Source organism: Fusarium subglutinans, assembly GCF_013396075.1.
Source record: "Fusarium subglutinans strain NRRL 66333 chromosome Unknown NRRL66333_c0000233, whole genome shotgun sequence".
NCBI classification, from domain to species: Eukaryota; Fungi; Ascomycota; class Sordariomycetes; order Hypocreales; family Nectriaceae; genus Fusarium; species Fusarium subglutinans.
This window is the reverse complement of record NW_023502296.1, coordinates 34,819-49,689: the sequence shown is the minus strand read 5'-3', so window position 1 is coordinate 49,689 and position 14,871 is coordinate 34,819. Positions and strand designations below refer to the sequence as shown.

Sequence of the window (14,871 nt, the reverse complement as noted above, 5' to 3'; positions counted from 1 at the left end):
TCATAATGTCAGTACCTAACTTGACTCTGCCCGGTGAATATTCTCCTCTCAGCCCAAATTCCCTTTATGCTACATCGTTCACTCGTCTGATTCTATCGGTCGTTCTGGTGTCGCCCTCGTTTTGTAATCATGTTCTTTATCTGTCCGCTTTATCTCATTACTCAACCATAACTTCTCATGTGACTTAGATATCCAAGACCAAATGCTATTTGCCTCGACTACTTCTTACCCAGATTTCCAACGCCCTTTAATCGTAGGTATACATCCGTTCCCCAGCCATATAGGCTCTGGACCGCAATGCCACCTCCAAAGTACTCGGCGTATGCTCTGCTCAGAGGTAGTCCGTATCCTAACCCGGCAATGGAACTACCACCGGTGCTGGCAGTTGATATCGCACTGAGACCGTCGCCACCGTTTCCATCTCCTGGGAAGTCATCCATGTCATCGGAGAAGGTGGTGAACGAGTACGACCAGATATTCGGGCTGACTTCCGGTGGAATCCCGCCACCACGATCGCGAATACGAATCGTCACTCCTGGAGCATTATCATCGAGAGGGACTATCGCATCGTTATTGTTGTTTCGGCTGTCCTTTGAGGGCGAATCGCTGTTTTTGGTCGATGAATTTGACCAAGATGCTGTCGAGGGTTCTTCGGTCAAGGCAGGCTCTGGTGCGATCGTGACGATTACAGGCTCGTTAGACTTGTTCTCAATTGTAGCACGGAATGCATTCTTCAGCAGTTCAGTAACTATGTACTCGAGGTGCATGGGGACAAATGCGAATGTGGTGTCTGGCTCGCCATGAATATAGAGAAGAGGCCGGACGCCATATCGAAGCTCACATATATCAGCGACGAAGCCAGCACATGACTCTACTATTTGTGCGGGGCGAAGAGCTGTGTCGATGACTCCAATGTACGAGGGATCATCAGGGCACGGTGTTGGACTAGCATTGGGGTCAAAGTGCGGCTGAGAACTGAAATGTAGTGCAATATGCTGCTCGGCAATGAGGCGCGTACCGATTCGAGCGCGGAGGTGCTGGTCGAGGAATTTCGTTACCTCTTCGGGAGATATATATCGTCGACATTCAAGGAAGCCCTTTGCAAGAATGGGAATAGTATCGGTGTGTGTCGCAACGAGCTCGGCCAGTACATTTGTAAAGCGTATCTCGTCTTCGAGAGTCGAGATTGGTCGTCCTTCACGGGTCGCGTGCCAGTATGGAAGGAGTATTGATAAAGAATGGAGGTAGTTGTTGTATATACGTGAGATGTTCGGGTTCGCAACGACGATGTAAGGGAGGTTTCGAAGCGCCTGAATACGATGGGCGAGGCGCACGGGCAGAAGAGATAGGGCAAAATTTGCGGATGAGAGGAGAGACTTAGAGGATAGAGGAGGCCGACCGTGTCTATAGATTGTCAGGTATTGTCAGTAGCTAAAAGGGGAGCTAGACAAACCTCACAAGGTCTGCGAGACACAGAGGATGTTGATGTTGTCGAGCCAGGGTCGCAATCTCATCATCCGACACTTTTGCGGAGTGCAAACCCCGTCTCGTCACCAGCCGGTTCCGTATGCTTTCATGACCCCGATGCGATTGTCTAGGGCCCCTCCATTGAGACAAGCATCGATGTGAGGTGTAGTAGGACCATGATCGAAGAATAGTAGAGGCGGCAGGCCCTCGCCGCCTTATTAACCTGGTTGAAGAAGTAATCATTGCAGCATTATGGTGTGTTTAGTAAAAGTCTTGTTTTCGCACTCCTCTTGGAAATAGCGTCGTTGATATTAGAAAGTACGGAGCTGATCTGTAGAAGCTGGACAGACCGGTAAATGTCCCCGAGGCGGATGACTCTTCAACGGTCCGGGTGGAGCTGAGAGCTGCCACCTGAAGCGCTTGCGGCCGGCTTATCGCTTATCACACGGCTCACAATTGCGGGGTGACGGGCATACGTCACCGAGTCAGTCCCCCGCCAAGCGTCAGAGGCCTTGGGTTCAATGTTGCCGTCATGATGGTCATCTTACTACTACAAGAGGGCTCTGTATTGAAATGCCAGACTTGGTGTGTTTCAAGAAACCACGGCTAATGCATAACTTTTCGATAGAAGCCAGTTTAATGATTATATTCCCTGACGCCGATGCAGTAGAGCTTGTGATAATCTATGTATGGATACCGATGGCCTCTCCGTATGCATCACTTGTTTCCCATTCAATTACTGGGTCTTCATCTCGCCATCGGGCTCGACTGCCTTGACGTGCTCGTGGTTCTCAAGCGTTTGGATCTTGTCGTCATCGTACTGAACACTATGATCTTTGTCAGTTACGACCGTATAATTCTCTATCACACGAGGTTAACTTACGCGAAGCCCTTGATGAGACTGTACTCGTGGGTGATCTTGCCGCCCTGGTCAATGGCGTGCTGTTTGGCACTATCGACTGTTAATTTCACATGAGTGAATGTTCTTTCGAGCTGGTACGTACGACTTGACCTGATCGTCGGACGCGTCGTCCTTGCAGGTAACCTATGAGAGATCGTCAGTTGATGACAGAATATGATAAATGGTGGAGGTGATGCATACGATGTAGGAAGGCATGGTGAGTTTGGTTGAGTGATGGATGTGTTGTTTTTTGAGGATGGTTGTGTAGGTATGGAGCTTCTAAGTTCAGATGGCTGCGAATGCTGCCACTTATACTCGCTATAAGTCGGGCTGAAGCGTGACCACGACCCATCCTTTACGACGCAGAGTGCCCTGCTTTACAGCGTTTCGAAAGCAGGCACACGCGGAACTACGTGGTGTAAGTGCGACAGAATCCACTATCGCAGCTTGTTAGATACCAATGAATCACCCTCCTTTCCAGCTGCCCATTCCGGTATCTCTCGTGGTGGAGAGACTGCTGTACGGCGGTTCTCGACTGTTGTAGGGTAAATACAGATCTCACTCATCACGGTCATGACGCAGCCGGCAAATATCTGACAGCTATGACGTGTTTTGGGGAAGATAAAGCACAGTAGACGATTTCATGATTGAGATCTCAGGACTGTTTCTTTTGACAAGAGTCTCGAGTGACCTTTGTAAGAGGATTAGGTGGCCGCACAGTGGAGGAGTGAAACGTGGCACTGATGAGAATATCGTGCATTGCATAACTTGGATATCTACACGGACATCGATACTGGTCCTTCCAATTCTCTCCAAAAAGGCGTCATGGAGCCAAGGGTTGCAAATATCAAGACGGATCATGAGCTCTCGGGACAACTAACACAAAGTTGTATTCACTAGGGGATGTGCCAACACTTGATGATGTTTGATAAGGGATGGAAACGTCCAGCCTCCAACAGACCTAGTCTAAAGGTGTGAGTGTGGAGATAAGTAAACCAAAAAGAAAGAAGAAGAAAAAAACACTACCATAAGCTTGAAGACTAAAAACCCCGAAAGCTTGGATCTAAACTGCATCAATGTTTGTTAAAAGCAGAATTTACAAACCTCATAAAACCGAAGCCCCATTATAGGGTAGGCAGTTTGGAATGGATGCCCCACACGATCCTGACGATCCCCCACCTTTAGCGGAAACCCGCTTGTCAGAAACTCTTCTTCGGCAAGTGACGTCGATGATAGATAAGGGAAGCAAAACTGGATCAAAATAAGCCTGTGATAAGCTTATCTGTCTGCAGGTCTAGCGAGTTTCTTGGCTTCTCGAGTTGTCATGATGGAAGGGTAATCACGTGGGCAATATACACTGCTAAGTATGGACTTGGTCAGGAGCTTTATAGGAAAAACAGTTGTTTATGGGCAAATCAACTCTTTCGACGCTGGGCTGGGGAGCAGATTGTTGCCGTGTTGAAGAGTTGCAGTCTGACACAACGGCCAACAGAGTCGCATTCGTATTCGGGTACAGTGACTCAAGGTGAAATGAATGAGGCCTGGTGTTGAGCAAGGATTCCAGATGCATAAACGACACTGCAAAGCTTTACTTACATATGGTCAGTGTTTGAGTGGTTGACAGGTTACGACCACCTACGGAGTACCTAGGCAGTACTCCGTACTCCGTAATTATTGTCATATTCGTAATTGAAAACGAATTTGACACCAGAAATGTGTCTTGCTGACGCACATCCTACAAGTAGAATTCTGACTAAATCACCCACACAAGTTCCATACGCCATTCTTTGAGAACAACTCCTCGTCTGCTGTTCACCCTCAAGGCGAGATAAAATACAATCGTGTGCTTTTAAACATGTATTCGTTGATCTACGAAGGAACAGCGTGACTCGACAGGAGCGTAATCCCGAATTGTTTCCAGGTAAACGAATACGTCGTATTAATAGCGAACCGTTCGTCAGTGTGGAACTCTGACGATCGAGCTAAGGGTGGACCCTGGAAATGAGTCTTTGTCAGCGACCATTGATTGGTTTTGTCCCTGGACTTATAAGGTAGCTAGGCCAATAGGGTAATGATGTATCAGAGTGGGTGTGAGTAAACCCCAGGGTTGTACTGTGGTATGTACATATGTATGTATAAATCTGACGGTGATGTTTGCTTCTTATTAACGGTTACCATACGGATAGCGAGTACATACTTGATCCATGGCATACTGTATGTGTTGGTGGTTATATAACCAATAACCAATCTACGATTTCCACGCGAATGGACAGGCATTGGCTTTTAACCTACCCCTATACTGTGTAGTAGATACACAGACTTAAGGAGGAGTAAGGTTCTAGCGAAACCGACTTTAAGACTCTCCCCGGGCGTACCAAGAGGCCCTGGGATATGCTGATGACCACGTGGGAGTTCGGGAGACCAGAAGTCGCGATGTTCAGCCTCAAAACTATAGCAATGGAGAACAGCTAGGACCGCCACCAACTATGAGGTACACACGAACTTCTAAGCAGACGGAAACTCAGACAAAAGTTTCGAGGTATGATTTACTTAATGCCCCTGTCAAAGGTAGTAACAGGCTTGCGTTTAACGCCTCATACACGACGAGTCGCCCGATGGCCATTGCTAACCGGATTTCCCCGATAAACTCGCCAACAGCTCTGTATCAAACGAACAAGCAGCTCAATGACACAAACTTCAACCATGTAATAAGTATACAATGAGGCTGAAGAGGAAACTTACGATGAAATATCCCCAGTGCTGTCCCGAATATCAGGCTAGGGCCCGCTTAGATCTGCGACGGAAGATGCGGAACAAGGCGAAGGCGGTAAACATTATGCTAGGGCTGTCTATGGCGTACATACGATTACGATCAAGGCTGGTGGAGCTTCAAAGACAAGCGAACAAGCAAGACATTGCGGTAGTAGGTGGCCTAGTTTTTGTTATGGTAGGTGAAAGTGAACCAGAGGTCACGAGTCTTTGTCTAAAAACCAAGCAACATGGCGCTGGTATAGATGGGTTGGGATACTAATGGCTGTACGTAGTAACAAATCATGTCAAGTTGTTACTCCGGGTAAATGATGATACCTACACGAAAGCCACGAAATGCAAAGAAAGTGGTCTGCTTTTCCAGTTCTAGTTTCATAAAGCAAATGCGACAGGCCAACATTAGACCCTTTACGGGATCGTCGGGGCTTCGCCGGTCGGAGACTAAACCAAGGTAGGATGCTTTATGGTGAAGATTTTGAATTGGAGGATAGAAATTAGCACCAAGAACGGAATTTGATATGAAGACCCAGTGAAAAAAAAAGGATAGGAAATAGTCATGGAAACATGCGATCTTTCTTTTGTACCTCTTTCTCTTGATATATAGATCTGGAAAGGCCCAATTGATGAGTTGCTAGTCTATACGTCTTTATTGAGCTTACATTCAGATTTATTCTCCTGGCAACCGAACAAGACGGTCGTTATTGAAGCCTCATAAGGAAGGTTGTGTTAATTGGGAGGGCGTCTCTCTAGACGTGTGGCATGCAGCCGACCCCCCCACCAACAAGTCAACCACGCTGCAATTCTACCTCGCATCTCATCTGTCCCTGTTTAACAACATCTTTTAGGGACACAAGGCCACATCAAAGCTTGCAATAGGAACAAAAAGCAGTTTACAACCATCAGAAAGCAATTACTGACATTCCTGCTAGCCATTGGATTGTTCAGTGCAGAGACGGTCTAGCAGTGTACATATATATCTTTCACTTTCATCTCTTTAAATCTCCGCCCTTAGCGAATTCGCTCCCGTTAATCGTTCACACCCTGTCCCTTGCCTCGTAGTGCCCGTACCTTGCTTGACCTTGAGACCCCAGGGCCCTCTTTTTATGTATTTTTTTTTTCTCTGCCCACTCCCTGTAAATGACAAGCCAAGCACTGATTTCATTGATTGATTGACAGACGCGGAACGGACTCTGTGGACGGGAGGCGCCTGCACCTTCCACAGCCATCGGCGTAGGCAGGAAGACTGGGCAATTACTAACCTTGGGAAGGTACCTCCTGTATCTGGAAAGAAACACAACCTCCTCCTACTTTACCTCCCCCTCTCCCCTACTTCCCGTCCCTTTCCTCTCCTTCATTCTCATAGTACTCCTCAGTCGCACGCAGTACCACTGGTTGTGAGAAACTCAGCAACCAGACACAATAATCTCGCCTGACTGCGAGCTCCAACTCGACTTGCGGCGCGGTTCATCTCAACGACTGGACCGATTCGATTCCTTGCCGTTGCATATCACCGCTCTCAACAAAATGGAGGCCGTCAACGCTACCTCCAGCGGCTTCTCGTCCGTTCTGGCCGGCACCAAATACGCCAATGTGGCTCTTCCTCCTCAGGTCGAATATGTTATCGAAGCTGTTTCTAACGCTGGCGTATGGACTTGGGTTTTCACTTTCATCGCTCTTTGCGTTGCGTATGACCAGAGTATGTTATTCCGTTATCCGGTAACCCAAAGCGCATTGCTAACCAGAGCTCCCAAACAGTTGCCTACATCATCAGGAAAGGTCCTATCGAGGGCCCGGCCATGAAGCTTCCCTTCATCGGCCCATTCCTCGACTCCATGGATCCTCGATTCGACGGTTATCATGCCAAGTGGAGCAGCGGTCCCCTGAGCTGTGTTTCTATCTTCCACAAGTAAGTACTGAACGAGCGATTCAGTATGGCGGAACGGCTCTATTGACATTGAATTGCTAGGTTCGTCGTTATAGCTTCCACTCGTGATATGGCTCGCAAGGTCTTTAACTCACCCGCCTATGTTAAGCCCACCGTTGTCGACGTTGCTCCCAAGCTTCTTGGACATGACAATTGGGTATTCCTCGACGGAAAGGCCCACGTTGATTTCCGTAAGGGTCTTAACGGTCTCTTCACCCGCAAGGCCCTGGAGAGCTATCTCCCTGGCCAGGAGGAGGCTTACAACACTTACTTCAAGCATTTCCTCAAGATGACTAAGGATGCCGGCGGCAAGCCTGTCCCTTTCATGCATGAGTTCCGCGAGGTCATGTGCGCTGTCTCTTGCCGTACCTTTGTTGGTCACTACATTTCCGACGAGGCTGTCACCAAGATCGCCGAGGATTACTATCTCATCACTGCTGCTCTCGAGCTTGTCAACCTCCCCGTTATCCTTCCTTATACCAAATCTTGGTATGGTAAAAAGGCCGCTGATATGGTTTTGGCCGAGTTCTCCAAGTGTGCCGCCAAAAGCAAGGTTCGCATGGCTGCTGGTGGTGAAGTTACCTGCATCATGGACGCCTGGGTTCTCTCAATGATACAGTCTGAACGCTGGCGTGAGGCCGAGGAGAGGGGCGAGGGACATGCCGTCGAGAAGCCCACTCCTCTTCTCCGCATGTTCAACGATTATGAAATCTCTCAGACTATCTTCACCTTCCTCTTCGCTTCTCAGGATGCCACCAGCAGCGCCGCTACTTGGCTCTTCCAGGTTACCGCCCAGCGACCCGACGTCCTCGACCGTGTCCGAGAGGAGAACATCAAAGTCCGCAACGGTGACCCCAACGCGCCTATCACCATGGATCAACTTGAATCTCTTACTTACACTCGCGCTGTTGTCCGAGAGCTTCTTCGATGGCGCCCTCCTGTCATCATGGTTCCCTATGTCACCAAGAAGGCCTTCCCCCTGACCGAGAACTACACCGTTCCCAAGGGTAAGTTGAGAAGCTTCCAATTGCATTTTTGTTCGCCGTGATACTGATTCGAATCCTCAATAGGCTCAATGTTGATCCCCACCACTTTCATGGCTCTCCACGATCCCGAGGTCTATGACAACCCCAGCCACTTTGACCCCGAACGATACTACAGCGGCGATGCTGAGGAGAAGGGTTCCAAGAACTACTTGGTTTTCGGTACCGGACCTCACTACTGCCTTGGACAGGTGTACGCTCAGCTGAACCTGGCTCTCATGATCGGAAAGGCTTCAGTCATGCTTGACTGGAAGCATCACGCAACTCCTAAGTCTGAGGAGATCAAGGTCTTTGCCACCATTTTCCCCATGGTATGTACGCGTTAGAGGGCAATACAATGCGATAATGACTGACTTTGGAATAGGACGACTGTCCCCTCACCTTCGAGGAGAGGAAGTGGTGAACGATACCAGGAACTCGGTCGACACTAGATTCAATACGGACCGTTCGACACGATTCCGGCATCCCTGATGCACAGGGCGGTGCAATTGTAGCCCGTGTGTATCTGATGAGGGAGGCCGAAAGAATGATCGAGGAAGATGGCTGTGAATTGCTTAAACTTCTGACGAAGATAAAACAAGAGATCAACTGTTGGCAGACGTTTAGCTACAGAAAAATTCTCTGGAGATGAAGCTTGAAGAGTCAGCAAAACAGCTCAATGTGGACGCAAAGGAAAATCATGATGCATAACAGTTTTAATACCTATTCTCGGTGTATATAGTTAGCTGCCCGAGGGCATTTGGGACCGCAAGGTCATAGAGATGATTGCCATGATTGGAACTGGCATTTGGACAGCGAATAGCAACAGACCTCAAAAACAGATCAGATGGCCGAGTTGAGTGAAGTAACTTGATGTTGGCTCCAACTTAGGTCAGCATGAGACATTCATGATGGCCACCTTATAACTTATGCGTGTTGAAGTTGGTTTTAATGTAACAGCCATCACTTTGAAGGTTTGAATAGTAAAACCGCGTCTTGTTGACTTTCGCTTATCGGTTGATTTCAGAACTAGTGATTACGAAGCGTCTGTTGATTCATTAGTTCTGTAACATCATGGCATTCATTTGATTGTGTCTTGCATTACCCTGGCCCCAGCTTCTTAGTCAGTCACCTTAGCTCGGTGTAGTCCACGATTCGCCATCCTGAACCTGAATTCGCATTTCCCGCCCCGATACTATCCTGGGAGTAAACCTCTGTACATTAATACAGAATGGCGTCCCGTCGCGCTCTTTTCTCATCAGCCTCGCGCGCACCCGCTGCCCTCCGACCTGCTCGATCAATCTCCATAATTGTAGCTCGCTCGGCAAGCCCCTCGCTACCATCCCGAGCTTTTGAGCCCTTTCCGTCTACTAGAAGCTATGCTACCAAAGCCCAAACCAAAGCAAAACCGATAGATGACAAGGCCCCACCGGACCCCAAGCCATGGAGCTTTGAAGATATAAAGAACCATGTTGAGAAATCTGACCCGGGCAATGTAGTCCTCATCGGTACGTTCACCTCTAGGCATATTGGGAAATCGAGTTAACAAGCGCAACAGATGTCCGAGAACCAGTCGAGCTTTTCGAGACGGGCAAGATTCCCGGTGCGATTAATATTCCTATCACATCGGCAGCCCAGAGCTTCCATATCTCTGACGAGGATTTTGAGGATATGTACGGCTTCCAGAGGCCGGCAAAGAACAAGGAGCTTGTCTTTTATTGCAAAGCAGGAGTGCGTGCGAGGGCGGCTGCGCAACTAGCTTATTATGCTGGCTGGAACAAGATCGGCGACTATGCAGGCAGCTGGCTGGATTGGGAGGCCCAGAAAGGACCAGTTGAGAAGGTAAAGAAGCGATATTCAACAGACAGAGCTGGATGAAATGCAGACATTCATTGGCAGAATGGTTGGTCAAATAAAAGCGCCTTCTAACTCATTGTACAAACAATTCCCAAAGATCTGGTTCCCCAGAGACTCCTTTTTTGGCTATACCTTAATCGCAATTGAGGCCTAGGAATACACATTCTCTTTACACGTGTCATTCAATCTCATCGATTTACTACCACCTCCTAAAACATTCGGCTATCCTTACCCCCATCCGGTTTGCTCGCCACGGGGCTACCGTGAGCAAAGAAAAGGATCTTGATCGCAAGCGCCAGACCAGCGTGTAGCAGCACCACAACGACCAGCAGGACCTTGCTGACCTGGCGATCCGTGGCGCTGAGTACGGGGTAAAGGTTTCGCAACAAGAACGCAACCGAGATTCCGAAACCAATACCAACAAAGACCCAGTTGAGTATGGAGATGGGTGACGAGCTGATGAGGGCAACAGGGACCCAGATTAGGTTGGAGTAGCCGTACAGAGCCCAGCACTCGAGGAGATTGGCAGATTCGCTGCCGAAATAACGGAGAGCGAGGAAGAGAGCCATAGGGATGAAGAGAGTGTAGCCATAGATGAGGCCAGCAGCGCCTGTTTGTTATGTTAGTGCGTGACTCCCAGCCAATATCACATGAAACATACCACTTAGGAGCTTGAAATCATAGAGGAATGGCCCCTTGCCCGTATCCGACATATACTGGCTGATAGTGCCGCCCAGGAAAAGGATCAAAATGACCGTGGTGGCGATCCAGAAAGGTCCGTAAAGATCAGGGTTGCCCTCTAGAACGTCGAGGAAGTTGGCCCTGGGAAATAGAGCAGCCCAGCAACGGGACAGAACAGCTGAGGTGTCGACATCGAAGAATTGCGCATAAAAGTTCATGCTCCAGAGGAAGCGCTTGGATGAGCCGGAGCCGGTCGAGGCCGTTGCTGGCGGAGGAAGACCGCTGCCGGTGGAGGGATGTTTGCGGGTGTTGGGGTTTGTATCATTGAAGTTGGACGTATGGAACTCGAGGTCTTCTTGAAGATCGGTATGTCCGAGGTCGCCCTGAGCATCATATTAGTTTAGTCAAAGAGACATTGTGAAAAGATGTTGCGGATTGCAGCTTTGAGCTTGAAAGGGTAGCTAGCTAGAGGGGCCATGGCATACCTCATCGTCAACATCGACAACGGCGTCGTAACCGGAACCAGACATTGTGAACTTGGGTAGGTATCTATCTAAATATAGCAGCTTAGAAAGGATAAAAAGAAAGACTCGTTCGCAGTTGATGAATGTGTTTGGTGAAAATGAACAGCAGTGACAAAGTCACAAGGGAGAGTAAAGTTGAGGTGCTCTTAGTGGTCGCTGTCAGCTTCTAATTGGGACAGTTTGGCAGTTGTCGTAATTCAGGAGCACGCGCACCGTGTCGAGCTCTGAGCCGAGGATTAACCGGCGCTTTCATGATTGTCGACTTTATCGAGCTCAGGGCAGGATTACAGTCTGCAAAGGTTATAATTGTCCTATTCCAATACCTAGGTATACTTTGCCACAACGGAAATAAAAACACACCGACAAGGTCTTATAGGCTGAATATTCGGAATAGATAGAGGTAATACATACTGTAATCAGTAAGTAGATCAGAATAGGTTGGCTATAGATCATGACTATAAGTATCTGCTAGGACATTTGTAGCCCCTGAGGGCTGTATCAGTGGATATGAAACAGCCCTGTAAGCCATCGTAAGGGAGATTTCTTGAATTGAAGAAGCGTTACATTTACATGACAGAATCAACAGAGGAATGCGGAGTAGTGTGAGAACAAATTGTCAGGAGCTCTGTAAGCTACGAGTTGTACTGTCAACCCGATAGCTGACCTCAAGACTGCCCACATTCACTCATTTCCATGCACATAACCATCTCGAAGCGTGAATGCTTTTATTTCTTTTGAAGGGGCCTGACTGGAACACCTCGCGGCACGGCACATCGCCAATATGGGCATCATCTAGGATGTATTGCCTGAGCTGCACATGCTAATGTAAAAAACAACCGGCCTCGTGTGAACAAAAGAAAAGAAGCTCTCCTCTGTCCTTGCCATCGACCCCCAAATGCCAAATCCCAGACGCCACATCCATGGAGTAATCGTTTATTTGAGCTTCTTCTTGGGCCGGAGCTGGTTGGTGTGTCCACACTTGCGCTTGCGGCAGTTGGTGGCACGGGGAGGGAGACGAGCCTGTTGATACTGGTTAGAATCAGGTGTGTCGCGGAATGGCAGGTTCGACATACGTAGCACTTGCGGCAGATCATCTTGTCGCAGTTGAACTTGGAGGCAAGGGCCTTGAGCGAGGGCTCAATGATACCACCGCGGAGACGGAGGACAAGGTGAAGGGTGGACTCCTGTACAAGGCGTAAGTTTATGTTCCCAGCATTTCCGAATCATCTTCCTGCAAATTCAGTCGCAACCGCATTTCAGATCCCAGCACGCACCTTCTGGATGTTGTAGTCGGAGAGAGTTCGGCCATCCTCAAGCTGCTTACCAGCGAAGATCAGTCGCTGTTGGTCCGGGGGAATCCCCTCCTTGTCCTGGATCTTGGACTTGACATTGTCGATGGTGTCCGAGGACTCGACCTCGAGGGTGATGGTCTTGCCCGTCAGGGTCTTCACGAAACTGGACGGTTCTGTTAGTACACACCGGAAAAGAGGCGATTTTGGTCGATTTTTCGGAAACGGCGGGCTTGGGCTTACATCTGCACTACATGGAGAGTCAGTATTTACGCCTATCGACGTTATTTGCGACTATAGTTAGGGGTATACTCACTCTTTACTGATTTTTGTGACGTGACGATGTGAGGATTGGAAAGCCGGTCTTCTTTCTGCGCGCAATATTGGTGGGGCGAACAAGTTCAAAAAGGAAGGAAAGCCCTAAGGTTGGAGAAGATCACGTGCTGGCTCCTGAAGCGTTTCTTTGAGTGGATCCAACGCCCTCAGTCATGCGCTGATTTATGGAAGCTTTTAAGGTATTGGATGTAAGTAATAATGTGGTATCATTTATTATCGACCATGTTATTGATATGATCAAATGAATTCTTCCTCTTCTTCTCGGCGTCTCTTCAATTGCCACGAGATCATCTTTTGCTCTAACATGTAAACTGATTGCACTATTTCATCAAGCGATAAGCCTGATGTGTGACCTTGACGGCCGATCAGCTCAGAGATTATCTGGAAAAGGCGTGATAACTTACCAGCAGCTTGATACAATGCCAGCGCTGTCTCTGTAAGGTCCTCGACCGAACGGAATGCTTCATAACTTGGTTCTGCCAGAGTTTCCCCGTCTTGTTCTGACCCCTCTTCTCCTCTTACCGTAATTGCTTGACCAAGGATATTCCGCGTCTTGTGGTCATTGTCTTGTTCTGTATTTTCTCTTGGAGGAGCCTCTGGAGGAGGATCCTTCTCTGATGGAAATAACCTGGTGATTTCCGAATCATCTTTCATTCATTAGTATTGTACTGATGCGCTGGGATAAACCCACTCTTCCTGTCGATCGTGCTCGCAATATGAGCAAAGTACTGGTCAAGCTCCTCTGTCGACATTGAAGTAACTTGGTCAGCGGTAACTTGATCGAAGCTGGGCTCCTTAACAGGGGTTTGAGATGCTTCTATTAATTCTTGGGCACCTTTAAACCATGTTCTCCAATCGAACCTGGTACTCTGCTCTGTGCCAGCGGCGCGAAGAAAAGGGGCGTGTTGAGCTAACGGAAAGCACAGCTTCGCTGCAACCACAATAGCCGACATGAGCAAAATCTCGGGATAGTCTATATGAAATCGGCGTGACTGCTCAATGGGCAATTGAAAAGAGAACTTCATCACCGATAGTATGCTTCTTGCTGTGATGAGCGTTTCCACTAGAACAGTCAATACAGGAGTGGCCAGCGTCTTGAGGGCACTCGCCTGGTAAAGTAAGTTGCCTGACAAAATGCACAATGGTTGGTGTATCATTGATGGCTGGGAATATTATTCCATAGTTGTGATGATATGAGAGAGCGAGATCTAGCACGGCATTGTGCATGTCGATGCCTCTGAGAGATGAGCGCAGGGGTAATTTGAGGGCCCTGGTATAAGCCGATGGCAGTCGATCTTGCATTTCTTTGGGAAGATCGTAGTACTGATATCTGTTAGCTGAGGTGATAGAATTTCGAGGGTGACTTACTGATCGTTTGTAAGGCATTCTTCTAGAATTGGCCCAGGCACAAAGCTCCCCAATCGTGGTAGGTATCCTGAGCAACAAGCATCCGAGATAGCACAAGGCCAGGGTTTCAATCATTCTCGGTACAGGCCAATCTGAGATGACCTCTGAGTTCCAGCTACGAGCTCTTGTGCCCTGCGTCTTTGGCGCATCATCTTTCTCTGTGCCTGTAGGCTGCGAACTGAATATCGCAAGGCCATCACCCATTTGTTGTGTTTCCTCCTCAGCCAGGAGTGCCCCAGAACCTCGAATACGAAGATCCCATAGATCACGCACGACAGTCTCAAGCTCTTCTCGATGGCCTTTGCTCTGAACGAGCCAAAGGAGTTGCTGCCTCAGCACTAGCTGTAGACATTCGAGAAACAGATTCTTGCCTGCGTGCCCCGTGAGATGGCGCAGCTCTTTTTCCTTGACCTCCTTGTCTTTCTTTGTCTTTTTACCAAGCTGGCCAGCATCGACATCATCACCGATGTCGAATTGAATGAATCCCTAACATGATTTTCAGTCCAGGGTCTTCCAGAGTATAATGCAAGACACACCTCAACTTGATGTCCGTTGGAACAGAAGCGCAGACCACTCTCCAAATACCATCTTCGAGCACCACATTCTGGACATCTCTCCCCACGGGGAAACTTGCGAAGATCTCGCCTCTCGTCCATAATTTGCACTGGTTATGGCATTTCGTATTTGCTTCCGT

At 48.5% G+C, this 14,871-nt stretch overlaps 5 protein-coding genes across 5 annotated transcripts; 2 read left to right on the top strand and 3 right to left on the bottom strand.

The window, feature by feature from the left end:
• Positions 1-218: 218 nt before the first annotated feature.
• FSUBG_11775 (branched-chain alpha-ketoacid dehydrogenase kinase mitochondrial precursor) lies at positions 219-2,584 on the bottom strand (the record flags this gene model as incomplete). The annotated part of the gene is made up of 5 exons (XM_036676493.1): positions 219-1,404; positions 2,208-2,294; positions 2,351-2,419; positions 2,472-2,512; positions 2,570-2,584. 5 exons carry the CDS (start codon positions 2,582-2,584, stop codon positions 219-221), a joined length of 1,398 nt encoding a protein of 465 aa, XP_036532756.1.
• A 4,077-nt stretch (positions 2,585-6,661) lies between these two features.
• FSUBG_11774 (C-22 sterol desaturase) lies at positions 6,662-8,507 on the top strand (the record flags this gene model as incomplete). The annotated part of the gene is made up of 5 exons (XM_036676492.1): positions 6,662-6,833; positions 6,893-7,043; positions 7,104-8,068; positions 8,132-8,415; positions 8,469-8,507. The coding sequence occupies 5 exons, from the start codon at positions 6,662-6,664 to the stop codon at positions 8,505-8,507; spliced, it is 1,611 nt and encodes a 536-aa protein (XP_036532755.1).
• Positions 8,508-9,314: 807 nt separating this feature from the next.
• Positions 9,315-9,961, top strand: FSUBG_11773 (heat shock 67B2; the record flags this gene model as incomplete). The annotated part of the gene is made up of 2 exons (XM_036676491.1): positions 9,315-9,591; positions 9,642-9,961. 2 exons carry the CDS (start codon positions 9,315-9,317, stop codon positions 9,959-9,961), a joined length of 597 nt encoding a protein of 198 aa, XP_036532754.1.
• A 188-nt stretch (positions 9,962-10,149) lies between these two features.
• Positions 10,150-11,151, bottom strand: FSUBG_11772 (YIP5-like protein; the record flags this gene model as incomplete). The annotated part of the gene is made up of 3 exons (XM_036676490.1): positions 10,150-10,550; positions 10,602-11,004; positions 11,107-11,151. The coding sequence occupies 3 exons, from the start codon at positions 11,149-11,151 to the stop codon at positions 10,150-10,152; spliced, it is 849 nt and encodes a 282-aa protein (XP_036532753.1).
• Positions 11,152-12,078: 927 nt separating this feature from the next.
• Positions 12,079-14,833, bottom strand: FSUBG_11771 (uncharacterized protein; the record flags this gene model as incomplete). Its single annotated transcript, XM_036676489.1, has 9 exons — positions 12,079-12,174; positions 12,219-12,329; positions 12,420-12,600; positions 12,678-12,684; positions 13,175-13,417; positions 13,462-13,743; positions 13,799-14,093; positions 14,139-14,663; positions 14,714-14,833. The coding sequence occupies 9 exons, from the start codon at positions 14,831-14,833 to the stop codon at positions 12,079-12,081; spliced, it is 1,860 nt and encodes a 619-aa protein (XP_036532752.1).
• Between the last annotated feature and the right edge of the window lie 38 nt (positions 14,834-14,871).